Below are 24,926 nucleotides of genomic sequence, written 5' to 3'. Positions count from 1 at the left end.
ACCGGGCAGTGTGCCCTGCCCCAGCCTTTCATCCGGGACGCAGAGGAATGGGTCACGCAGTCAAGGGCACGTACTGATCACAGCAGCAGGCTGAGACCCCCACCCACGCAAGAGACTTTAGGAAGGCAAGCCAACTTAGATTCCATTCAGCTCAGATGATGACATGGGGAGATGAGCATCACAGAATGCCCCTACATCATGAAGGCAACAGTGAGCTTCAACTAGGGCCCTACTATGCACTCTGCATGCCCCCAACTTCCAGGAGCCAGGGCAGCTGTGGGAGGCAGTTCCTCTAACTCACTTTGACATAATGGGTTCCACCCACAAGAGGCAGAGCCAGGCTGTGACCCTGATTCCAAAGCCCAGGCCCCAAATGTAGGACCGCTCTGAGGAGTTGGGGGACCCACCGCTGTGACCCTGTTAGGACACTTTATCTCTACAAGTCACAACAAGCCTTCGGCCCGAGCCGCTTGTTATCTCACAGATGGAAAACCATTTATGTCACTATTTGGCCCAGAAAACACAGTTCAAGGGATCTGAGGGATTTTTCTTAAAAGTTTATTTTTATTTATTTGTAATCTCTACGCCCAGCTTGGGGCTCGAACTCCCAACCCTGAGATCACGATCTGAGCCGAAACCAAGAGTTGGCCGCGTAACTGAATGTGCCAACCCAGTGCCCTGCAAACCCAGAAAACAGACCCAGCTACAGGCAAAGAAAAGGGAGAGAAAGGACAAAAAAAATGTCTGTGACGTGAAGCTCCTGGGTTCAGACTCACATGTGTGTCTCCACAAATCACTCTAGATGTCCTGAGCTTTTTAAAATTAAAAAAGAGTGTCAGTCTGTGCCTGTGACACACCCCTGCTCGGCCCTCACAGCCATCAAGGCACCTACCACTTCTCTGTGAGACAACTGCCCAGGCTGGAGTCCCTCCGATGGCCCGCAGGTCGGTTTACCCACCAAAACCACCTGCGAAAGCTCACTGCCATGGGCTTACCAGTGCTGTGCGGTGGGACAGAGTCCCTGCCCTCCGGGACAATGTGAACGGTAGGTCAGAGGGTGACAGACCACGAGCAGGGGTAGGAGGCAGGGCCTGCAAGCCTGGGTGTGCAAGCACATGCACGTGCACACACGCACTTCTAAACAGGACAGTCTAGGAACGGAGCACTGTGAAGTGGCATTTCCATTAAGGCCCCGAAAAGAGGCTGCAGGCCAAGAGAAGGGGTTGGCACGGCATCCAGACGGAGGAAGCAAGGAGTTCCCAAGCTCCAAGGCAGGAGTGAACGGGACACAGCCGAGGACGAACAAGGAGGTCACCAGGCTGAAGACAAGAAAAGCGAAGGACAGAACACACAAACGTGACCGTGGAGACCGGGGCCCCACAAAGGCGGGCCTCACAGGCTGTCAGGTCTCTAGGTTTTATTCTACATGTGGTGGAAAACCAGTGGGGGGTCCTGCCCACCTCGCAGACACAGGTTTCCCTGGATGGCCACTGCGACAGCCCAGGCATGGTCGGAGCAGGGAGGCCACAGTGGAGGTGGCCGGAGAGGGGAGGGACCCTGGATTCCGTGGTGGACTGATTTCAGGGACACTAGGTTGGATGGAGTGGTCACGTAAAGACATGTGGTATCTCTGGTTGGGACAGAGAAGTCCAGAGTTGAGTGCGAAGACCTGTTGTCTGAGAGCCAGACGTCCAAGTGGCTGCATGAACTCATCACTTGTGTGTGACCTGGAGATCAGGGAGGGCTCTGGGCTGGCGACAGTGTGGATGGTACTGAACAGAGGCCGTATCCCAGGATCAGAGAGGGAGAGAGGCAAATGCTGACTGGATCACCAATGCGTACTTCCTCCCCGGGGACGGGAATGGGGACGGCTCCCGCGGGAGCAGCAGGAACCAGAGAGCTCTGTCCTTTCCTGTTTCCAACCCTTCAGGCGCTCGCTCTCACCGTGCCCAGTGCACTTGGCTGCCTCCTGCTCGGCCCGTTGAGTGTGGGAGGAGCAGGGCCCCAAGGCCTGCCCAAGATGCTACAGGCTTCTCCCTGTGGCAGCAAGACAGAGTTCCAGGCCGCTCTTCCCCGGACCACTGCACGTTATTGCACCGGATGTCAAAAATGGTCACTTCAGGTACACATTCAACTAATGCAAAATACTCTATTTCCACACTGCGGAACTAAAGAAGCAGCCATGGGCTTATAGAAAGCATCACACACACCTTAGTGTGCCTCTGCTCCCCTCGTGATGTCTATGGGAGGAGCAGGTCAGATTCTTCCCCCCAAGCGCCCCCAACTTCCAGAAAACATCCCGACTAGCAATGTCTGCTCTAACTGCTGGTCTTGGCTTGCAGGCACGTGATGGGGTACGGGCAGGGGGAGAAGGGGGCTCCACGGCTCCCGAAGCCTCCATGGAGGCCAAGGCTCACTCTCAGAAGCCAGCCCTTCCCCAGTCCACTCCCCGAGCAGGTAACAGGGCTGCGGGGAGCACCGGCTCCATGCTGAGCACGGCTTCCTGCCACCTGCCCAGTTTATCCCATTTCTCCCCACTGCAACTCCACGAGCACGTACGCTCATCTCCACTTTATAAGCGAGGAAGATGCAAACACAGGGAAGCTGTGGGAAGCAGGTTTGAGCCTAGGGTGCAGGTGCCATCTGGAAGGCCCCCTGCAGAGAAGCCACAGCCAGATTCTTGGATGGGACCTTCGAGGCCTGATGCCACCGACCCCCAGCCATGCCCCACTTTCCCAGGGTTGCGAGCCTCTGTCCCCCAGAGCTGGTTTAGGAAGTGTCCCCGAGCCCCCAACCTCACCAGGTGCTCCCCGTGTTCCCCACAAACTGAGATGAGCCATTAGAACAGATGCTGCTAAATGAGATGATCAGACTTTATAAGCGCTATGAAAACATTAAATGTCAAACACAAACTGCATGTGTGCAAAGACTGGGAGGTAGCGGGGCACCTGGGAGGCCCAGTTGGCAAAGCGTTTGCCTTCAGCTCAGGTCATGATCTCGGGGTCCTGGGATCGAGTCCTACATCCAGCTCCCTACTCAGCGGGGAGTCTGCTTCTCCCTCTGCCCCCTCTCCCAACTCATGCTTACTTGTTCTTTGAAACAAATAAAACCTTAAAAAAAAAAAAAGACAAAAGACAGGGAGGTAGTTATTTAAGACTCAGTTCCAACTCAGTTCCCAAGTCTAGCCCCTGCCCCAGGCCTGGAAGCAGTCAGATCCCGCTCTATGCCCTCAGAGCTCCCTCTCACTGGGCCCTCGTGCCACAGCCCACAGCAGGGCCGGCAGGTGGCAGGGACGGCTCAGGGCCCTGGCACTGCAGGGTAGGCCCCAGGTGCAGCCAAGCTGAGCAGGCCCTTCCTGCAAGGGGGCTGGCAACCCTCCCTGTCCCCCTGCAAAAACAAGGGCCCCAGGGCATGCCAGCCACTAGCCCAGGTGCATGGGAGCTCGGCAGGACAAGCCCCTGCTCCTGAGCAGCTCATAGACGGACCTGTCACCCCAACATTAAAACCCACAAATGGAATGAGCACAGGATGCAACAGAAACTGAAATGTGCCAACAACCTCACCCTGAACCTCTCCTCCAAGGTGGAGATTCAGCGAAGCGGTGGGATCCCAAGGACCTCCAACCTCACTTCGACAAACACCACTCACGCCGGGGAACAGCCTGCCGGATTCTTTTACTAATCCCAGACTGTTAATTACAACATCCGTTCATGCCTCCAGACAATTCTGCCAGTCCACGGCATTGGGCAGGAGTCCAAGGAGTCCGGCGAGCGCGTCGGTCCTCCCACAGGACATGACATCCGACGGAGCACCCGAAACTGCAGGGAGACCAACGCTGCCGGCGAGCCCGTGCTCTGGCCCTCATGTGTCTGTGGCGTGCAGAGAAGGGTGACACGCCACCCCAGGGAAGACCCCTCTTTCCAGGAAGGCAGCAGCGGCAGGTGAATCTGACTCTGCACCGTGAGCTCCTGCGCCAGTGTCCCGAGTGCATGTAGACGGACAAGCCCCACAGCGGGCCTCGGGCTGGGTTCTGGCACGGGCCCCTTGGGAGTAGACGTGAGCCCTGCTCTAGGATTCAAAGCCACCCACGGGGCCGGACACCAGGGACAGCAAGAAACAGAGATGCCCCAGGAGCGGGTCAGTGCTGTGACGAAGCCAAGCTCGCGCCGCAAGGCGGAGAAGGACGAGCACATCAGGCCGGAATCTCTGACTGTGCTAGGTAAGAACTGACAGCACACCCTGTCATCCTCCACGGGGCAGGGGACCGTCCTGGGAATGAAGCAGGGACCATTCCCAGCCGGCCTCCGGTGGACGGATGGCGCAGCCAGAAAGGAAATGTCATCTTTGTGCCCACGGAGCTCGCCCGGGACACTCAGCCAGCCAAGGCATAGGGGCGCCCGTCGACCCTCGGACAGGTCAGGGGGCAGGAACGAGACTTCATCCGGAGGCTGCCAAGATCTGCCTCGTCTCCCGGCACATGGCCCCTCTGTGGCAGCGCCCTGCTGAGGGTATGGACACAGCTTTGGGGAGGCCGGGGAAGCCCAGCAAGAAAGCCAGGGCTCTGGCGTCTGACCGGGCCCAGCCACTGACTTCGGGTGTGACAGGGCAGTTGGCTCCTCGGTGAAGACAAAATTCCACGTGGTCGGCTTCCAGGCTCTTTCCTGGCTTCCTCCCTGCCACCCGACCTGCTCCCCGCCGGAGCCGTTCCCCGGGAGCACCCCACCAAGAACCTGAGTCAATGCAGCTCGTCCCTAAACTGCAAGGAGTATGTCAGGAACACGGGGCTTGGCTGGGCCCAAGGCATTTTCGCTGGCCGCCCACTGCTACTGCAAACGGAGATGACGTTCTCCTCGGTCCTTACTCCAGAAAGCAGAGGCCTCCCCAGAGCGCAGGGGGCAGTGTACACGAGGCATCGGGGACCAGCCATGACCCACCATGCATGAACCCTGGAGCTTCCTTGTCCCGTAGACACCCTGTACGCTGCATCAGTTTCCATCACGGACAAGTCTGGTCCGAGGTTCAGGCTCCCCGGAGCACCACTGGCGTGCAGACGCGACCTTTGGAGCCCGAGTTCTGGGAGGCAGCTCTCAGGTTACACTGCCTCACCTACTCCCTCAGAAGGGCTCCGTGGGCAGGCCACGTGAGCCCTGTGACCTCAGGAGAGCCACTAGAGGCCTCCCCGAGCCTCAGTCTCACCATCTATGAGATGGAGGTGTCAGGGTTCACACCAAGGGGTTGCTCTGAGCTTACAGGAGGTCCTGTGTGAGCAGCACTGGAGTCAATAAACGCAGCTGCCCTTGGCCTCTGCCCTCATCTGGACGGAAACTGTCTCCAGACGAGAACAGAGACGAGCCGGTCCTCTAGGACAGTGCTCTCGGTGCTGCCCCTCACGACCCAGTCAAGACGACGGCACTGTGAAATCAATCCAAGTGGAGGACCACCGGTGGTTTTTAAGTAAACAGAACAGAACAGGAAATTTCAGAATGCTTTACCACAAAGCAAGAGCTAGGTATTGTCTGAAACTTGCTCCGGTCAGGTATGCAGAGGAAGTTTCTGCACATACGGCCACACACCGATCCCGACACAGAATCCCTTTCCTTTTGTGAGTTGGGGAAAGAGTGTGTAAGACGCCATTCCAGACAGTGTTCTCCACCCTCAGCTTTAGGCCAAAAACCTAAGAATCGGAGTTGGAGGCCTAACACGGGTGAGGCAGAAGCAAAGACTGTGGTGCGGTCTGACCCTCCCCTACTCCATGCAAAGTCACAGTCGGCACTGTGCAGAAGCCCAAACGGGGCTTCTGGCCGAATGACATCTTTTTTTCTGTAGAGTCCCTCTGTGAGCCAGGTGGCAGGCACTGGGGGCATCACCTCTTAAGGCCCAACAAGGTTCATCACTGCAGGTGACAGAGGAAAAAACGTATGGAGAGAGGGTTAATGCCCTTCCCTGAGGCCACGAAACAAGTAGCAGAGAGGCCAGACCAGGTCTGAGGGTTCCAGAACCACACTCCTCCCGCCACCGTCTGCTCTCCTGCCCCCGAACACCGTGTTCTCAGGGGTGACATCCCACCCCTTGCTCCGATGACCACATCCACCTCTGCATGAAGATCGGCCTGGCCTGCTGCTCCACTCCACCCAGAACTCTCTGGAGCCCCCCGTGTGTATGTCTACTTAGATGTCTAGCAGGTACCTCCAAAGCAGTGTCCAAAACCAAGTCCCTTAAGCACGCCACCAAACCTGATCCCAGCCAGGGGTGCCCACGAGCCCCTCACTAGCTAGACGGTGGAGTGCAGATGATTCTCGGCCTTCCCTCACACACCCACAACTCCCTCAGGGACCTGCAGCTCTCATCTCCCTTGGCCTCCCAGCCCCCGCCCGTCCACCAGCTCCCCACACCTCAGTTCAAGCCCTGGTCTTTTGGCCTTCACATGTCCCTGCCCTCAGGCTCCCTGGGCTCCCATGGAACCTAAAGCTCACTTCTGGATAGAACTCATCTCCCTTGGCACCCCGAGCAGAAGCCTGCAACCATTCCCTCTGGGTCCTGCAATCCTGCCCAAGCTCCCTGGCATGGGACCGAAGTCCCACACGACCTGTCACCCCCTCACCACAGGCTCCAGCATCCCTAGGCCGACCACTACAGCCCGCCAATTCTAGGCCTCCACGTGCTTACATCATGCCTCAGCTCAAACTCGCGGATCCCCTCTGCATACTCTGACCCCTGAGCCGGGGTCCAGAGCTCTGTCCATCTTCCCTTCCTAAGAGACAACACGTATGACATGCCATACAGCTGTCCGTGGATGCAGCTCTTCCCTTGGGACAGAGCTCTGGACAGGCAGGCACCGTGTCCTGCTCCCCGCGCGTCACAAGACCCTAGCAGAGAGCCCCGCACAGACCGGGTGCTTAGTGACCTCTTGCTTAGTGCACGGATAAATGGCACTCTGAAAACAAGTAGGTCCAAGATGCCATTTCTCTCCTCAAGGGAATGAAGAAGGACAATTAGAGTCACAGTAATCAAACAGATCTCCCAGCACCTGGCAGACACAGAGCTTGAAAAGCCGAAGGCACCTCCGACGCAGGGCAGTGGGGAAGATGGTAAGATAAGACGTAGGACGGAGATTGGCTGAGCCCAGAAAAAAGCCGGCAGTGAGGACAGTGGAAAAAGAGGCAGAGAGAGGAGAAAACACATAGAAAATTCAGTCTTACCAATCAATTAGGTAGATGTCTGGAGTTAAGTTGTTTTTCTTGAAATGAGCAAATAATTTCGGCAAATTTTCTTCAAAGAATACCTCAAATGCAGCAAAATAGGTCAACATCTGGGGAGATAATGTGAGACAGACCAATAAAGCAATTTATCAGCACAGGTTTCCGTTCTCCAGAAGAAAGGCCACACGTGGATACTTGTAGGACAGGACAATCGTCGTCGTCCGTAGTTGCTAACGTGTCCTGACCAGCACCCCTCTCTGGGCTCAGGCACTTTCTACCAAAGCCCCTTCTCTGCTCCCCATACCAGCATCACCAGCTCCATCGTCCTATTTCCGCAGCTTATAAGGAAGATAGCAGAGGCTCACAGGAGTGTGGCAAGGCTGGGAGAGGAACCGTGCCTGACCCCCTCAGCAAGGGCTGAGTGTTTGTGGGCTGGCTCTTCTCCAAGAACCAGGAAAGAAGAACCTGAGAAAGCACGTTCCACCCCCACCCCCATGCACAACCCTGGCCCTTCCCGAGGGAGTGCGACACTGACGGGTGGGGCACAGGCACACGAGGCTGGCTCAAGAATGCAGCCCTTTTAACGCAGCCAAGGGAGAAGACGTCAAGGGTAAGCAAGCAGTCAGAGCCTTGTCCCCAGCATGTACTTTCCATCTCCTGGAGGGTTTATGGGACAACAGCACACCGAGAGGGGGAGCACTTATGGAAGGGGACCAACAGCGAGGGCGGGATTAGCCATGATGTGCATCAGAGAGGTGGCTCGCTTCTGGGCCACCCACCCCTGGCTACACGCGGGCAACCAGCCACTCTCCGACCCAATGAAGGGACATACTATAAACCAGGGGGTCTCGGTGGGGGTGTGGGGAGGACTCCGCCCCTCAGGGGGACACCTGACCACCTCAGAGGACGTTTCTGATGGGTCTGCTAACTGGGCGGTGCTACTCGCGTTCAGGGGGTTAGAGGCAGTGGGCACTGCGGGCCTCCCCTGTGGCTATCAGCCCCCTATGTCCACAGTGCTACTGCCGGGAGACCCCACTGTCAAGAAGGCCCTGCTCCACACCGTGATTCTCTGATCTCTCCTTAAAAATATACACAGAAACGCCTAAGCTCAGTTTTTATCATAGGCATCTAAAGAGAAGGGGGGTGGTCTTATCTTCACCAATAGGAGATATGGAGATGGCGATCATTTTATTATATACAGCAGGTACTTTCCTGACTCTGGAAGTCTGTAGATGTTGCCTATAGAACACTTAAGTAGTACAGAAACAAAACAGGTCGTCTGTAAGTACTACTAATACTGTTCACTTCCTTTTATTGTTAAATATGGTAGCTGTTACGGAAAGTGGTCTGTTTCAGACACTTTTGAAAAAATAATCAGCTTTTTAATCTTAAATACTTTTCCAGGATATGATGCTTTGCAAACCTCAGGACTGCATCAGCTATGCTCCCAAACATTATTTTTTCTTATTTTAACTGCAGTATATTAGCACGCAGCGATAACCTTGTTTTCAGACGTACGATGTCATGAGGGATTCAGCAGTTCCACTCATCACTTGGTGCTCAGTGCGCTCCTAACCCCCAGCCCCTGGCCCACCTCCCCTGGGGAAACACCATCTTGTTTTCCAGAATCAGGAGTTTGTTGATTTGTCTCTTTTTTCCCTTTCATCATTTGTTTTTTCAAGTCCACATATAAGAAAAATTATATGGTCTCTGTCTTCCTCTGACTGACTTATCTCACCTCGCACAATACTCCCTAACTTCATCCATGTTGTTGCAAATGGCAAGATTTCATTCCTTTTCACGGCTAAGTAATATTCCACTGTACGTGTCACACACACACCCTCCCTTAACCGTTCATCAGTGGATGGACACGTGGGCTGCTTCTACAGTTCGGCTCTTGTAGCTAATGCCGCTGTGAACACCAGCACGCACACACAGTCTTCTGAGTCAGTGCCGTCTCGTTCTCAGGGTAAATACCCTGTAGCGCAATTACTGGGTGCTAGGGCAGCTCTACTTTCAGGACCTTGAGGAACCTCCACACTGTTCTCCAGAGTGGCTGCACCAGCCTGCATTTCTACCAGCAGTGGAAGATGGTTCCCCTTTTCTCCACAACCTCGCCAACACCCGTTGTTTCTACTGCTGGATTTTAAGTAACCATCTGCCTCCCTGAAACACCCATTTTAAAATGTTTACATCTTCACAATGAAAAATATTTTTAAGTTATTACAGTATAAATAATTACATAACAACCACCTCTGTGCATAATGCTTCGTCCACACCTGTGACCTCAGGATTGATCTGCACAAGCCAAGTTACCTACCTGTGCCAGTACCACTACTGACCGTTGAAACCAAACTGTCTTCCAAAAGGTCTCTGACAATTCATAGCCCCTCAACAGCCACCATGTTCACAGCAGTGTTAAAATACTACTTTTTTTTTTTTTTAAATGTAAGTACTACCTGAGCAAGACATACTCTGGAGGCCTTAGGACATTTGGGAAGAAACATGCCCGAGATCCTGTAGTACCGGTGACCATTATCAGCAAATAATCAGCAAATCCAGCCACTGGGCCCCTGGGTGGATGGCTCTCAGGGTGTAGGGAGCCCGTGGGCTTAGGGAGCAGAATAGGTTAGGCTCGCTGCTCTTCCATGCACCAGCTATGTACCTGGATGGGTCACATTATCTGGGCCTTGGTTCTTCATTGGTGTCCTGTAGGAGACCCACCATTGGGAGCACGTGAGGGGCTGCCCCAGGGCAACTCCTGTCTGCTCCTTACATCCGGTCTGTGTCTAACCACGTCCCCTGTCTTGTGTGGGGCGCACCTCATGAGGCAGAGCCCCAGGGTGACAGTGAGCAGCCACAGAGGTGGGTGATACCATGCTCTCCACGATGGACCCAAACGTGGACAGCCTCCCTGAGCTTCTGCTGGGACACAGGGCGTGCATGCTCGGGTAGCAGCCGGCCCTCCGCCTCCTCCCTCCTTGAAAAAGTGTTTGTTCAGAAATACTTCTGAAAGAATTGTTAAGAAATACATACAAATGGTTCTGAACCATGTGTTTGGAAAACAGACTCCCTTTCCCTCTGAAAAGACAGAACGATCAGCAACCTGACTGTGTGATAAGACACACATCCTGGGGATACTCACAAGGCCATGGTCCACTCGGAAAAACGCCATCTGGCAGGGTTTATTCAAAAGATTAGAAAAAGCAATGAAGGCATCTGCAGTATCTAGGTTCAAGATCAGCACGGCCGCAATAAATGACATGCCCTGGACCTGAGGGAGGAGAGAAGGGGAGTCAAACTCACGGCAGCCACCGTGGTCCGAACTGCTCTTTCACGGGTTCAGAGAGGCACCAAGACACCCCCAAGCTCACAGAGCCCACACACCCCCACACCCGCCCCCACCCACCACTGATCCGAGAGCCTCAGCGGCACCCACCCACTCCCGCACCTGCCTGCTCTCCCTCGGCCCCCCCCCCCCCCTGCTACATGGAAAACCATGAGCACATCTGGCACCTGACAGCCCGCCCTCCAGCACAGACAGTGTCAGGGCTGTAGAGCTGGGGCCTAACCCCATTAGTCTATGGTCATGTGCACACAGCCATGGGGACAGCAGCACAGTGTATCAACAGTTATGCTTAAAGGCTTTTCTGATTTAATGCTAAGAAAAAAAGAAATCACATGCAAAAAATGAAAGTCAAATCGGTTACAATGTGATTAGTGCCACAAAGCGGCCGTGTCAGCTCAGCCCCTTTATGAGAAAGCGGAGGCGACTCACGGACCACAAAGCTCTCTACCAACCCCCTACCCCTGACAACAACAAAAAAATGAAGGCACTCAACCTGACGTTTGCAGCTAAGTTGTGCTGGGCAATATTCTGACTTTCTCTTTAAATGGTAACATTATAAAATATTGAAAAGATTCACTTACATAACCCACATCCGGTCGGTAACAAGTATAAGCGCCCAAAATACTGTGCAACATGTCATGATACGGACCACCCTAAAAGGATCAACACACCAAAAAAACAATACGTGCGTAAGTCTGGTTAGTACTCAGGATGACACAGGATGCTGCCACTGCCGGCCACAACAGCTGCTCTCGGGGGGGCGGACCAGGGACCAAGCATTACGCTTGCAGCTCTATGCGTCCTGCGTGGTTCGACGAGTTAACGGCCAATCCACGGTTAATCAGAGCCTGCAGCTCAACCCACAAAGCTGCTTGGGAAAAAGCGGAGGGGTCAGGCGTTAACACCCTGCTCGGAAAGCATCCTCAGTCTGGCTCCTGCTGTGTGACTGTCTCCCCTTCAACGTTCCACAAGCCAGCCAGCCAACCCTGGGCTCTTCAGAGCAGGTGACCCACCTGTCCCCCCTGCCCCCCACCCCAATGATCGCCTGTTTCTTCTGTGCGTTTCAGCATGGCGAGTTTAAGAAATACCCCGTGAGTGTCAAGTCCTGAGAGGAATCATTTAATTGACGCTCTCCCAGTCCTGTCCACCCAAGACCTGGGCTGGAATTTCCTGTTTTCTAAGAGGGCACAGTGGCAGTCACACAGGGCCTCCCGCCATGTCAGAGTGTCTGCAGACACCGTGAAAGGACCATCAGGGTCCAGACCCCATAGTCCCCAGCCACAGCTACTGTGCAGCCACAGTCAACTTAGGAAATGAAAGCGTACATGGTGTGTGATGAGGAAGTCACTCTGCAGGTGACCACGTGTGGCTTATGAAAGAATGCCACTGCCCAAACCGTCACATTCTGTTATGTCCGGGAAGAGAAAGAAGAGACACTCTATATCAGAGGGAAAAAAGAAAGAAACCCCACATGGGAAAGTAAAAGAGACAGCATCCAGTGCCACGAGGGTAGGAGGAGGAGGACGGGCAGGGAGCTCGGGGGCAGAGTGCCAGAGGCCCGCGTGAACACTACTGCTGACCGTCACGCAACGGGAAAGACAAGAGCATCAGGCTCAACTTCTCTTAACGGTAAATGCTTTTAACTCCAAAGATGCTCCAGCCTTCTATGCGCTGAATGTCTTTTCTCTGAAGAAAAGACGGTGCCAATGGATGGTGGCCCCGTTTCAGAACTCTTGCTTCAGACATCTCCCCACACTCTCCCCTCTTGCTGTGCTGTTTCTTGGTATTACCCACTTAGGAAATCAGCGCTGAGGGAACCACGGACTGAGGGACACACCCAGAGGAATGTAGAGGGAAGAAGAAAAGCCAAATTCTCTGCCATCTGTCTCAAACCGTACCCGAGAGACCCCAAGAGCCCTCCTCTTCTTCTGAACACATCTCCCTGCACCAAGATAACTGCCCAGTGAATCTCGAAGTCAACGAGGCTGTCCCTGGGAGAGACAGTACAGAGATCCCGCTGGGTCCCTGGTTTGGGAACTCTGCTCGTCAGTGTCGGGAAGAGGCCGGCACCCTCTTGGGCCACGTTGCAGTTCCCAGACTGCCCTGGTCAGCTACACGGCAGGTGTACCTCGAAGCACGTCCTGACGTTGTCCTTCCTCTAGAGCACAGCTGAAGCACACGGGCTCACAGGGCGGCCACCGTGGCCTGGGGGTGGTAAGCGGGGCCACAGTACTGAATTCCACACTCTGTTTGTTCCTTCAGAGGGAAGGGGGATCCCCTGCACCACCCACCGTCTGATGCTTCTGTTCCAGTTCTCCTTCCGCCTGGAGGGTCTTTCCCATCGTCTGGTCAGACTGTCATTCAAACCCAGTCCAAGTGCAGGCTGAGGGCCCCTTCCTTAGTTACCCCATTCCCGACACCCCCCGACCCCTGCTGGACCCCCAGCACAATGGCCGCAGCTCCTCTGTGCTGGGACACACCTATATTTCTGCCAAGCCCACATGTGTCTAACACGTGCATCTATGTGCCTGGCTCCTTCCTTCCATGTGGCCGGTGAACTCTCTGTTCTGGTTCATTCCATTATCCTTTTACTGGTTATTCAGTGTGCACACAGCGTGACACCAGAAACACGAGCCTGACAGAATCAGGTCGGGGATCCCAAGGTTGCTTGGCAAGCGCCAAGGTGAGCGCACGGAGGAGGCCGGGGACCTGTGCAGGGGCTGGCAAAGAGATCCACAAAAAGACGGGAATCTGAACCAAGTAAGGGCAGTGGGAACAGGGCAAGGACAGGCTCAAGGGCACTTCTTCGCAAGAAGACCTGGCAAAAACCATTACAGATTGGATGCGGGAAGGGTCAAAGAAGACCCCCGGGGTAAACGTCCACTGCCAGAAAAAGTCTCCATGCCCCTCTGCTCCGATGACTCCAAAATCCATGGCCAGCAGCCCTGAGCCCCTCCTGGGCCAGCTCAGAGCCCCACGGGAGAGGCCACATTTCTCTTGACTGCCATCCAAGAGGCTACTCCATCCCATCTCCCATGGCTGGTTCTGCACCCAGGGGTGTCACCGCTCTCTCCTGGGCCATCTGCTCAGAAGCTCACTCTCATTCCAGCCCACAGCTGCCAAGGACTTCTACATGCCCCCTCTGGCGCCCCAGGCTCCACACCCAGATCGTCTTCTGAGGGAGGGCTGTGTGTGCAGCCCTGAACACGAAGCCGTGGCCAGGGACGCCCAATCGGGTGGAGCAGCATACGAAGCCCTTCCTGGGCCAGACCTACTGAGGCCTGGCTACATGCACCGTAAGAGGGACTAGAGCTGCCTGAGAGCAGAAGCGTGAGTTACCCTCGTCCGTAAAGGTCTCAATGTGATGACGGAAGACTGCCCTCTCCCACTGGCACCCCCCAAACCCCAGTGCTTTTCAAACGTGGTTACAAACACAGGCTGCTTGGCATCTGTGACGTTTAGACAGAACACACTTAAAGCAACAAAGGACCCCCACCTACCTGCTGAAAAATGCAGAGATTAGGAAAGGTCCTAGAGATGTCCAGTTTAATAAGCTCCAAGCTGGCTTCTCGGTCTGCGGCGGAAAACCCGGCATCTATCAAAAGACAGGGAATTGGGACACGTCTCAGAGGTGGGCATGCACAACCACACCAAGGCTCTAAGTGTGACAGGGGTGGTCACGGGCCCGATTACACGGGAGCCAGCACGGTGTACCGTGGGCTTCTGAAGAGCAAAACCTCACGGCACCAGCTGAGGCCGGACCGTCATCAGGGATTTCCTGGCATCTAAAGTTCCAATGTCACCCGATGTTACCGGACAGCAGCAAGAGTCCGTGGAAGGATGGACAAGGAAGGGAATATACATGAAACGCACCTTCCTTGGCTCCGAAACATTAGCGGTGTGAACTCAGAATGTGTGGCAGTTACCGCAGGGAAACAGTCCTGCATACTATTTCTGACTAATATTCACAAATAATCGGTTTTGAATTTTGGAATTCCAATATGACACGGACAGTTTAAACACAGATCAGCAAACACGACACCATTAAGCACCAGCAATAATCATTCCTGGGCATTGTGGGGCATTCTAAAAGCATCACACAGCAAATGTGCAGGGCTCCTGTCTCCCTGCAGAGTTCCCAAGCTCCGGTCAGAGCCAACACTTGACCAGTCCTGGGGGCCAGGCCGCTAAAATCAAGGGAACCGTGTAACCACAGCAGTTACGACTGGCCCTGTCTGCACACAAATGCATCTCAGGAATTGGTCTTTCTCATAAGCTTCTCTTCAACTGGTTTCTTCTAAGAAAAAAAAATCCGGTGTGCCTTGGTGGCTCAGCCATTAAGCATCTGCCTTCAGCTTGGGTCATGATTCTCAAGATACTGGGATCAAGTCCCGCATCAGGCTCCCTGTTCAGTGGGTAGTCTGCTTCTCCCTCTTCTACTCCCTTTCCCTCTGCCTGATGCTCCTCTGTTCATGTTCTCTCTGTCAAATAATAAAATCTTTTCAAAAAAAGAAAAAAAATCCCTTTTCCCATGAACCTTTCTATAAATGTGCACCAACCACTATTTCAGTGCCAGAAAGTTGGCTGTGTCATAAACAGTGACACACGACGGACCCACGTAGCCTCCCGGGATTAGCATGGTGTGTACCTTCGTTCTCCGCCTCAGAGCCTCCTGTGCTGAAGGACCGCCACCTCTCCTTGGCTCGGGCAAGACAGATGTCAAAGAGCTCTGGAAGAAAAGCCTCAGGGTGAGTACCACAGGCATGTGGGAGTCTGTGTCCCCAAAGCCCCGGCGAGCACATGACCAACTCGTTCCAATGCTTACAGGTTGGTCTCAGACTGCACACTCAGGAGGCCACGTGAGCAAGTCCCCAACGCGGCTTCTGAGGACGTCAGCACATACTAAGGAAGAAGTCACAAAGTATTAGCACGATGCTGGGTGCATGCTTCAACAACACAACACGCGCCTACCACACTTCTGTTCTGACTCGTGTCTGGGTTTACTGCCTCACTAGACTGTGAGCCCCTGGGAGGTGAGACGTAAAGGTTTCTCCCTCGCCTACGCAGCGAGGGCGATCGGCACAGGGACACAATCAATGAGCACCAGACGATGGACGATGGAGGGAAGCAGAGCCCAGCAGAGACCCATGTGGCTCCAGAGAAGACAGGAGGTGGCCGCTATCACGGGGGCCCAGCCTCCCTCAGCTCGCTGCCAGACGCAGGGAGGGGGCCAAGCACAGCGGGCAGAGGCTTCACGACACTGGGGCTCTTGCTGGCCACCAATTCCTGGGAGGAGCCCCCAGAAGGCTGGCTCCCAACCTCCCCCACCCCTACAACTTTCTTTTTCAGTAAGTCTTCTCTTTGAGGAGCTTAGAACAGTGAAGTAAGAGCTCATGCTCACAAATTCTGCTGTCATAGCCAGCCCTGTGTGGGTATGTCCACGCCTCATTCCTGAAGGAACCCCCGTAAGGGCTCCACCCACAGAGACCTCCCTGGCCTCCTGGCCATTCACCCCAGCCCTGGGTCCCTCATCCACATCGGCGTCGCTGACGAGCACTGATGGATCACGAAGACTTTAACTGCAGCTACCCAGAGAATTTCTGTCACTTTATTTTTCCCACCATTACTTTTGGAATATACAACAGAGCACCCTGCCTTCCAGAGAGTTCACGCTATTTTATTAAAACATAAGTTTTTATGTTTTAATAAAACATAAGTTTTAATAAAGTAATAAGTAATAATAAGTAAATAATAAGTAAAGTTTTATTAAAACATAAGTTTTAATAAAATAATAAGTTGTAGGAACCGTACTGTGATCCAACAAGGGAAATCTTGATTAATTACCTTTTCCAGCCTTGTTAAAGATCTGAGTCACAACACGCGGGTCAGCCAGGGCAGAAGAGGGTACAACTGTGAAATGTAACTTCATACTATTATCCCTGAACAAGAAGGTCTGGGGAACCTCTGCCCGCTCTCACGTAACAGGAGGTGGGCCTGGCTTGAACATGGAAGGAAACCACCGCCTGGCCCCCAACCACTGGGAACCATTGGCCTGAAGAGGTATGAGATGGTTCAAGCACAGAAGCCAGCAGCCTCAGACAAAAACGAGTTGAAGCATCAAGTCCCACAGGTGTCTCTGTCCTTTACTGTGCTGTCTGCAGTGATGAGGGGGCAGTAAACACACCTTCCTCCCAGACCTGGGTACAAAGGCCAAGGCTGACTTCCCTGAGAGCAAAGGCTCAGTAATGTACTATACCGACTTTCTAGAAGTTTCCAATTTTATAAGCACAACCTTCAAGAGCTAATCTCCAGGGCTTCCCAAGTTGGACCACAGGCTTCCAACCCAGCCAGGGTAGCAGAGAATCCTGACTCCAGCCCGCACCAGGGTGTGGGGCAGTCCCGAACCTTCTCAGGAGGGTTGTTGATGTTAGAGAAGACATCTAAGTAAGCAACAGAACGTGATGCCCGGCCTCACGTTCTTATGTTGGCTTAAATATTCAGTAAAACTGAGATTAAGGAGAACCCAAGAAGGTGGCACAGGCATGCACCCCACGGATACTTCCTGAGAGCCTGCCACATGCAGAGGGCTGGGCCGGGCCCAGTGACGGAGCGGAGAGCGTGACAGCTGGCACCACAGCCTCCAGGGCACGTGCTCTCGTGGGGGAAGCGGATTCCAGGCAGCCAATCATACAAGAACGATGCAATGTAAATAAAATGAACCGATATCAGCATCAAGACAAACTTTCAAGATATGTAATCGGGGCTGTGGAGCCCCATCTACTCTGACACAGTCCACAGAAGATTCTAATTCTCCTAAAATCAACGCAGGCATCAGTGAGAACCACACAGACACACAGTACCCAGCACGATGCTCAGCTGTTGCTAGTTTAGAACATTTTTAAGAACAAGGACTGAGGTAAATGCTCGGCGATTTCTCCAAACGTCTACAAACGATTTCAAAAGTTAACTGGTACATATAATCCTCTAAGGTAAAGAAATTAAAATGGAGCCTGGAGGCAGTCACTAGAAACAGAAACCAGGAACCATCCACACAACCAGCTGACCTTAATCAAGACAGAGAACGCTGCCTGGACAAGGCCGCCACTGTGGGGTAAGGTCAAAGTCTTGTAAGATTAAAGAGAAAAAAAAAAAAAAAGTAACAGTAATAAAAACACGAACCCTACCTACAAAAAGAAGATACAAATCAGTTTTCCACTTGAATGCCTTCCGTGGGGCGAAAACTGCCACCACCCACGGCAGGAGCACGAAGGGCGGGAGGAAGAGGCTCCTGTCTCAGCAGCCGAGACTGCGGCCAGGCAGAGAAGTGTCTCAGCTCCTGGTGTCCGGCTCCCTCTGGGCACACAGCCTCGTGGGCTGCGGGGTGCAGAGCGGGAAGCCAGTCCAGGGTGCACAGCTGCTAGGGTACGACCACCTGCACGCCGCACGGGACATCCGGGGAGACAAAGAGCCCAAAGAAAGAGGAATACCTACACATCTCCACCTCCCCCTGGACGGCAGCTACCAGGACTCAGGGAACCCGGCCTGGCATAGGAGCTGTCCTTCTACGGCGCTTACAGATCAGCCGCCTGGAACAAAACGCTGTCAAAAACCCCACTGCACCCCAACCACGAGGCCTCCAGAAAGAACGCCCGCCTCTCTTCCACTCCCACGTCCCCACCAAGCTGGCTTTCCACAGCACCTGGAGGAAGGATCCTGACATGACCCAGCCCACTGCTGCTCTGAAACCTCTCTGTGCCCCCTCGTCTGTTCCGGGAAGAGGACAGGTATCAGGAGGAAGGCAGGCGTCTGCTCGGAACTCCTGGGTAACAGAAGCAGGGAGGAGTGACCCTGGCTGCCCGCTGTCTCTCCCTCCTGGAGGACCCAGTTACCAGGCCTCTCAAAGACACGAGCTCAGGGCAGTGGCTGCCTCTCTTCCTCACGGGGCAGAGGGTACGGGGGAAGCCAGAGGACTGGGGCTGGAAGGTGGCAGCGGGAAAGGATCCATTCTCCAAGCCTGGAATCAGGCAAGCTACTCACCATGGGTGATGTTTAACTCATTGCCAATGGCTAAGCTCCAGACTTTGCCTCTCACACTGGGAGGGATCCCCTGCCACCAGAGATCTCGAACTTTCCTAGAGCACCACCTGCACAAAAACAGAAGCATGGATTTATGAGTTTTTTCTCAGTGAAGAAACATCCGACCACCCCAGACCAGAAAATCAGGGGACAGAGTCTTGCACGTACAGTCCCCACGCTTAGGGAACCGCAGCCCCACGCTCCAGAGGCCAGGAGATCAACAAAATGGCTGTGACAGGGACGCCAAGGGCCCCGTGTGAGCAGGGAGGCGCTGTTCTGGAGCTGAATCCTGTGTGACCGGCCCCAGTTTAAGCAAGTAAAGGGAAGGGCTTTCTGAGCAGAAGGCAGGGAATGAGAAACAGCCTTGGCCGCTGCAGGAACTGCAGACAGCTGGGCACAGCGAAGGGAGCCCCGAGAGCCCAGCGGCTGGCCACCACACCCCACACACAGGCCGGTCACTGGAAAGTGAGCCCCACCAGCAGTGGAGCCGCAGAGGCCTGTGGGCCACGAGGCACATGCACGGCCCACAGCAGGGATTGCCGCCAGCCGAGGATAACGTAAAGGGGCCCAGGCTCGGCTGGGGCTTCTTGGCACAGTGCGGGGAGAACAGCACGGGCTGCTGTGACTGATTCTGCCCTTACCTGTGGAACCCAGAGCAGATTCCTTCTCCCCTCTGCCCTGCAGCTGCTGAGACCCTCCCCCAGGAGGCGTTGTGAAGGTCAAGTGGGACAGAGCACAGGGGCGCCCAGCCGGAGCCCTGAACACGGGCTGCTGTGTAAGTGCCCACATCTAGCTCACACCAAGGGTCAGGCAGGGCAGGAGGCACCAGGAGTGGAGGGGCAGGAGGCATTTTGCAGCCACACAGGGAGACAACCCAGGGGTTCTGAGCACCCCCATTCTCTTCCTGGGTCCCCTTTGAGAGAAAATATTTCCTGAGCATGTCCAGCCTATTAAAGACACCTAGAAAAGCAGGCTTCAGGAATAGCTTGTTTTCCCGGCAGAGATCCTCAACAGGGCCGTCTGACCCCTGTAACGAGAGCGAGGAACACCAGAGCGAGGAAAGTGCCAGAAGCAAGTCCCCAACATCCTGACATCCACTTTAGGTGGAAAGGGACAAGCCTGCAGGGAAACTCCCATCCAAGCTCCATGGTGGCACCTGCTAACGGACCAAGACCCAGAAGAAGCTACCCGCCTCTGTGTGTGGCCCTAGGGACCTCTGTCTGCACACTGCCCCTCCCCATTCTGAATGTGCAAGGAGGACAGATCTCTTGCTGTCCACGGGTGTTAAGATGACAGCAGGTGTCAGGCTCTACTGGGTACTGGCCACTGGGAAATGTCATCAAAGACCCCATCCCCAGCCTCAGACAGAAGACATCAGATGCTGGAGCAGATGGGTGCAGTGTACCCAGGGGTCAGCCACAGTCACATGGGCAGGAATATCTTCCCCAAGGAAGTACGAGCTTTAAAGAACGAAGAGTTAGCTGGAGGAGGTGTTACAGGACAAAGGCACTCTAAGCAGAGGGCACGGAACATGCAAAGGTCCTGCGGCTGCCTAAAGAGAGGGGTCATCAAGGGGCGCCTGGGTGGCTCAGTGGGTTAAGCCGCTGCCTTCAGCTCGGGTCGTGATCTCAGGGTCCTGGGATCGAGCCCCGCGTCAGGCTCTCTGTTCGGCGGGGAGCCTGCTTCTCCCTCTCTCTCTGCCTACTTGTGATCTCTCTCTCTGTCAAATAAGTAAATAAAATCTTTAAAAAAAAAAAAAAAAAGAGAGAGGGGTCATCAAGGCGGGAGAGCTAGAAGGTGAGCCTAGATGGGAAGGGTTATCTCACAGAAGTTCCCACCAGGTAAGCAAAGGAACTCACACTGTATACAGAGCAGCAGGAAGTCACGGACATTCTACACTAGGGGGCGGGGGATGACACAGACCTGGGCTTTAGAAGGTTCCTCTGGATACGAAGCAAAGACAACCTGGGGGTCAGATGAGGGCTGTCCCAGTGTCCCGGCAGGGAATGGCAGGGGTGAACTGAGGTGGGGAGGGAGACCCACACCACATAAACGTAAAGGGTACATTCACCGAAGGCTGTGACGGGAGCTCCAGTTCACACCGCTGCTAACGGCAGGTTCTAGAGGGAACTGCCAAGCCATCTAGCAGTACCCACCACACAACAGCTTACATTGTTTCCCAGTTAGGCAAAATCTCGTTGTTCCAGGTGAGGACGGCGTTGCCGATGCTCTCCTCCAGGCGGCACCTCTCCTCTAGCTGCCTTCTCCTCCGCTGGGCCTCCTTCAGCTCTGCAAACGGCGATGGCAAACAAGGATAGAGCATTGGTTAACTGACACCTGCCGCTCGCACACAGGGTGACTTGGCTCGGAGTCACGCTGCGAAACATCCAGAAGACGCCACCCTCCCAACTCCCGTTCTGGGCCTCTCGGGGTGCGGGACACTTAGGCCTTATCCACCTCTCGCTAAGCTTTTTAAGGAGAACGTGCAGACGGAAAGACACACGAGTGAGAGCTCAGCCACCTCAGGAGAGAAACCCAAGAAACTCCCTGCCCAGCCAACCTGGAACACTGCTGACCACCAGATGCCCCCGGGCCCCCTGCCCAGTCCCCTTCCCCATTGAGCCTCTAGCCTCACCTCTCACAGCTCAGGCACAAGTCATAGCGTGGGAGGAGCAACTTGGAGAAATCTCACGCATCTTAAACTACATGTGCTTTTTGCTATTTCTTTTACTGCGCTATTTAGCAGTTTATCGCGCTCTTTCTTTTACTAAAACATGCAGCATCTTAGCCATTCTCATGTACAACTGGCAGCATGGGGTATGTTCACATGGTTGTGCGCCACCCGCCACTCCAGAACTTTCTCACCTTCCCTGACAGAAGCTCACCACCGCTCTACTCTCCAGCTCTATGATTCTCATTGCTCTGGGGCTTCAGGTCAGCAAAATCTTACAATATGCGTACTTTAGTAAGTAGCTTATGTCGCTGAGCCCTCCAGGTCTGTCCATGCTCTAGCAGGTGGCAGAACATCCTTCCAGTTTACGCTGAATTAATACTCGTGGGATGGGCCACACTGTGTTATTACGTATACTTTTTTAAACAGGCTGGCGTCTTAGGGTTTTTAAATGCTGCACGGGATTTCATCAAATCCAATGACATCGTCTTGTAAATGAGGAAAGTGAAGGCCGGAGAGGGGAGGAAGTTTGCTCATCACCTCGTCACCTCGGACTGAAGCTTTCCCCAGCCTAGCACTTCTGTCCTAAAGGGTCTCTTTTCTCATGTAAATTCATGGTATTACCTCCTTGGAGAAAGCTACTGGGAATGGACAGTCAGTGGAAACATATGCTTTCGATGAAAGATAATAAATTTCAGAATATTTAGGCATTCACCAAAGTGCAGGATCTAGGGCTCCGGGAGGTAAAAAAAAATCTCCAGAAAGACACGCAATCTCATGGCGTCTGACATAAGCAACACATGTGAGAGCCGTTACCTCGTTTCTTGGCCTGAACCACCATTTCCTCGTACTGCTGCCTGTGTTTCTGGGCTTCTTCAGCTGGCTTCGCTGGGAGATTTCTTGACAAAAAACAAAGGATTTCTACTATTACAAACATCAAATAAAAGTCTTTGAAAAACAAAATTTGAGAATTACTTACTAAAAAAAAATGAAAAACTCAAAAGACCAAAAAACTACATTTGTTAGGATGACCCAAGACACAGCAATTTCTTTTTTTTTTTTTTAATAATTTTTTTTTTAATTTGACAGACAGAGATCACAAGCAGGCAGAGAGACAGGCAAAGAGGAGGAAGCAGGCTCCCTGCTGAGCAGAGAGCCCGATGCGGGGCTCGATCCCAGGACCCTGGGATCATGACCTGAGCCGAAGGCAGAGGCTTTAACCCACTGAGCCACCCAGGCGCCCCGACACAGCAATTTCTTAAACTAAAAAGATTTAATTACAGAAGTAAAACAAGCTCAGTATTTTAAAAAATCTGAAGTACAAAGTTAGTAGAAGGAAAGGAACAGCTGCCCATAAACACTTGATCTTCTGGTATTTTTCACCCCAGTCTCCAGAACAACTGCGAGCTGAGCACAGCACCCAAACAGCTGTCACACTTTCTGAGAAGCAGGGACCCCAAGGGCAGGTGTCGCACATACGGAGGAATCCACTCTCTGACCAGTTTCTCCAGGGCGCAAGCTTTCTATCAGCTACTGGCTCATCTGTGTTCTTTTACATAAAATGTGTGTCACAGTTCTGAGCATATAAATGGGGTGTGCAACTTCGAATCCTGGGTGAAAACCTCAAACGCATGGGCTCCTTCAGAAGGTCAATCTGCAGGCGCTTGACAGCTGGGGGCAGCAAGGTTGGGCTGGTATGCTCCCCACACAGCACAGCCTGCATTCTGGCATATTCTGAATGACTGCCCACCTTTCTGCCAGAAGGCATGGCACCTTCTCCCACAGGCCCCGTTTCTGACAGTGCTGGGAGGGTGGTCCCAAATGGGCTCTTCCCGGGTCCCTCTCCATCCTTCTAACCCGGCATTGCAGGGACTCTCTCCCCATCCACCACACATTCACCAGGCCCAAGGCCCAAGAGTTAACATTACAAGATCCATTTCTGGGTGGCTCAGTTAGTTGGGCATCCGGCTCTTGATTTCGGCTCAAGGACGTAATCTTGGGGTCATGAGATTGAGCCTCACAACGGGCACTGCTCTTGGCATGGAGTCTGCTTGGGATTCTTTCTCTCCCTCTCTCCCCCCAACTCACACGTGTGCACGCTCTCTAAATAAGTAAATAAATAGAAAAATAAAATCTTACCCCCCCCAAAAAAAGACTATGACCCACTTCTGCAGATTTCAGGGTGGGCAGGGACCTAAGAGACCATTGTCTTAACAAGCTCTCTTTTTCCCTCTATCCAAAGTTGTGGGATTGTCCTATTCAAACATCACGGAAGCTCAGTACTTAAAAAGAGACTGGCTGTGGCCTGGGACAACGCAGCAGTCCCATTACCTCACTGATGCCTCCAAACGTGATTTGTAAACCAGTCATCAAAGCCCATCTCATCTGCCGACGGACTCTAGAGGCCCCGGGACACCAGAGGTGGGCCCGTGTACAGCAGACCTCCAAGAAGCCAGCAGGCCAGGCCAGGAGCTGACCCACCATGCTGGGGTGTCCCCGCAACACCCCCTTTGCAAGACACTTCCCTGTGTTTCTTGCCATGACGAGTCAGCCCATAATCTACAGTGGCTACTGAAGTATTTCTAAATGCTAAATTACAATGAAAAACCATCTGAATGGAAAACCTTGGTCAAAACTTTTGTGTTAAAGACAGTTTTGCAAACTGGTCATAATTATTATCATAGAACACACATTAACATAGGGAATAATGAGGAACTGAGGATTTTAATATGTACCAGGGGTTACTCTTCTTCCCTAGAGTGACCCGAGCTCTTAATTCTAACACAAATGTGATCAACAAATTGTGCTTATCTACTAAAGCAAACGTTCTAGAGATTCTAAGAATCTTTTGAAGACTCACGCTGGTCTGTCTTCCAGGATGAGAGCGGTAGTGGACAGTGGCTCAAAATCAAGATTCTTCCTCACATTCTGCTTTGGAGAGGGTGGCTTGCTAGGTCGTCCAGCCTTGTCTTCATATTCCTGGGACAAAGAAACAATGGGTAACTCTGGGCCTAGCCAGTTCTGATATTATGAAGTCCCTCCAAGCACAAGAGAGCTGTTTTGTAATGAGGTCCTTTAAGTCATTTTCAGGGTAGCATATTGAAAATATTTCCTTTTTGAAAGGAAACACTGCCAACTAGAGGGGTCGGTCATATAGCTCTGCAGTGAGGACTGCAGCTGCCCCTGCTGCTGGGGGCTTGGAGGGGGGGGTCACTGAGGACCACCATCCCAGCAGCCCCCCTCAGGCTCTATGCTTTTCTGGGATAAGAGCTGTTTTCTGGCTTCTGGATGATGCCAACTTCTACTGGTTATTGCAGTGGCCACTGGGAAACTCAGGGCCATAGCACTCATCTGACCCCTGGCTTCATCCCCGACACGCTTCCAACCCAAATTTCAAACCCCTTTCCTTTTATCTCATGGCATTTTATATGTTTTTGTTAGCCCTTCCAACAGTTTCCAACATGAGGAAAAGGTTAAACATTTTTTGCAGAAAATGATTAGAAGTGTTTCTTTTCATAGATGTATTTTTTAAGTACAGCTGACTCAATGTTACGTTAGCGTGAGTGTCAGGTGCACAACATAGTGATTCAGCCAGTGTGGTTGCCACGTCTCACCATGAACGCTATGACAA

The 24,926-nt window shown here is 53.3% G+C and overlaps 1 protein-coding gene across 6 annotated transcripts in view; it reads right to left on the bottom strand.

Annotated features, from left to right (window-relative positions):
- The window catches only part of LOC111149332 (TBC1 domain family member 14), a 102,591-nt gene that overhangs the window by 7,094 nt on the left and 70,571 nt on the right, over positions 1 to 24,926 (bottom strand). For all 6 annotated transcript variants that reach the window (XR_002640757.1, XM_022506328.1, XM_022506327.1 and 3 more), the window contains 9 exons: positions 24,156 to 24,274; positions 22,112 to 22,194; positions 20,796 to 20,913; positions 18,586 to 18,692; positions 15,197 to 15,277; positions 14,049 to 14,143; positions 11,130 to 11,201; positions 10,345 to 10,473; positions 7,200 to 7,309 (listed from right to left, as the gene is read on the bottom strand). Coding sequence is in view for 5 of the 6 variants with exons in the window: in XM_022506328.1 (XP_022362036.1) it covers positions 7,200 to 7,309; positions 10,345 to 10,473; positions 11,130 to 11,201; positions 14,049 to 14,143; positions 15,197 to 15,277; positions 18,586 to 18,692; positions 20,796 to 20,913; positions 22,112 to 22,194; positions 24,156 to 24,274 (914 nt within the window). In the remaining variant the exon portion in view is untranslated. The remainder of the gene's footprint in view (positions 1 to 7,199; positions 7,310 to 10,344; positions 10,474 to 11,129; positions 11,202 to 14,048; positions 14,144 to 15,196; positions 15,278 to 18,585; positions 18,693 to 20,795; positions 20,914 to 22,111; positions 22,195 to 24,155; positions 24,275 to 24,926) is intronic.

Source organism: Enhydra lutris, unplaced genomic scaffold (genome assembly GCF_002288905.1).
Source record: "Enhydra lutris kenyoni isolate GAN:26980312 unplaced genomic scaffold, ASM228890v2 scaffoldscaffold21, whole genome shotgun sequence".
In the NCBI taxonomy this organism is placed as follows: domain Eukaryota; kingdom Metazoa; phylum Chordata; class Mammalia; order Carnivora; family Mustelidae; genus Enhydra; species Enhydra lutris.
This window is presented reverse-complemented; position numbering and strand designations above follow the sequence as displayed.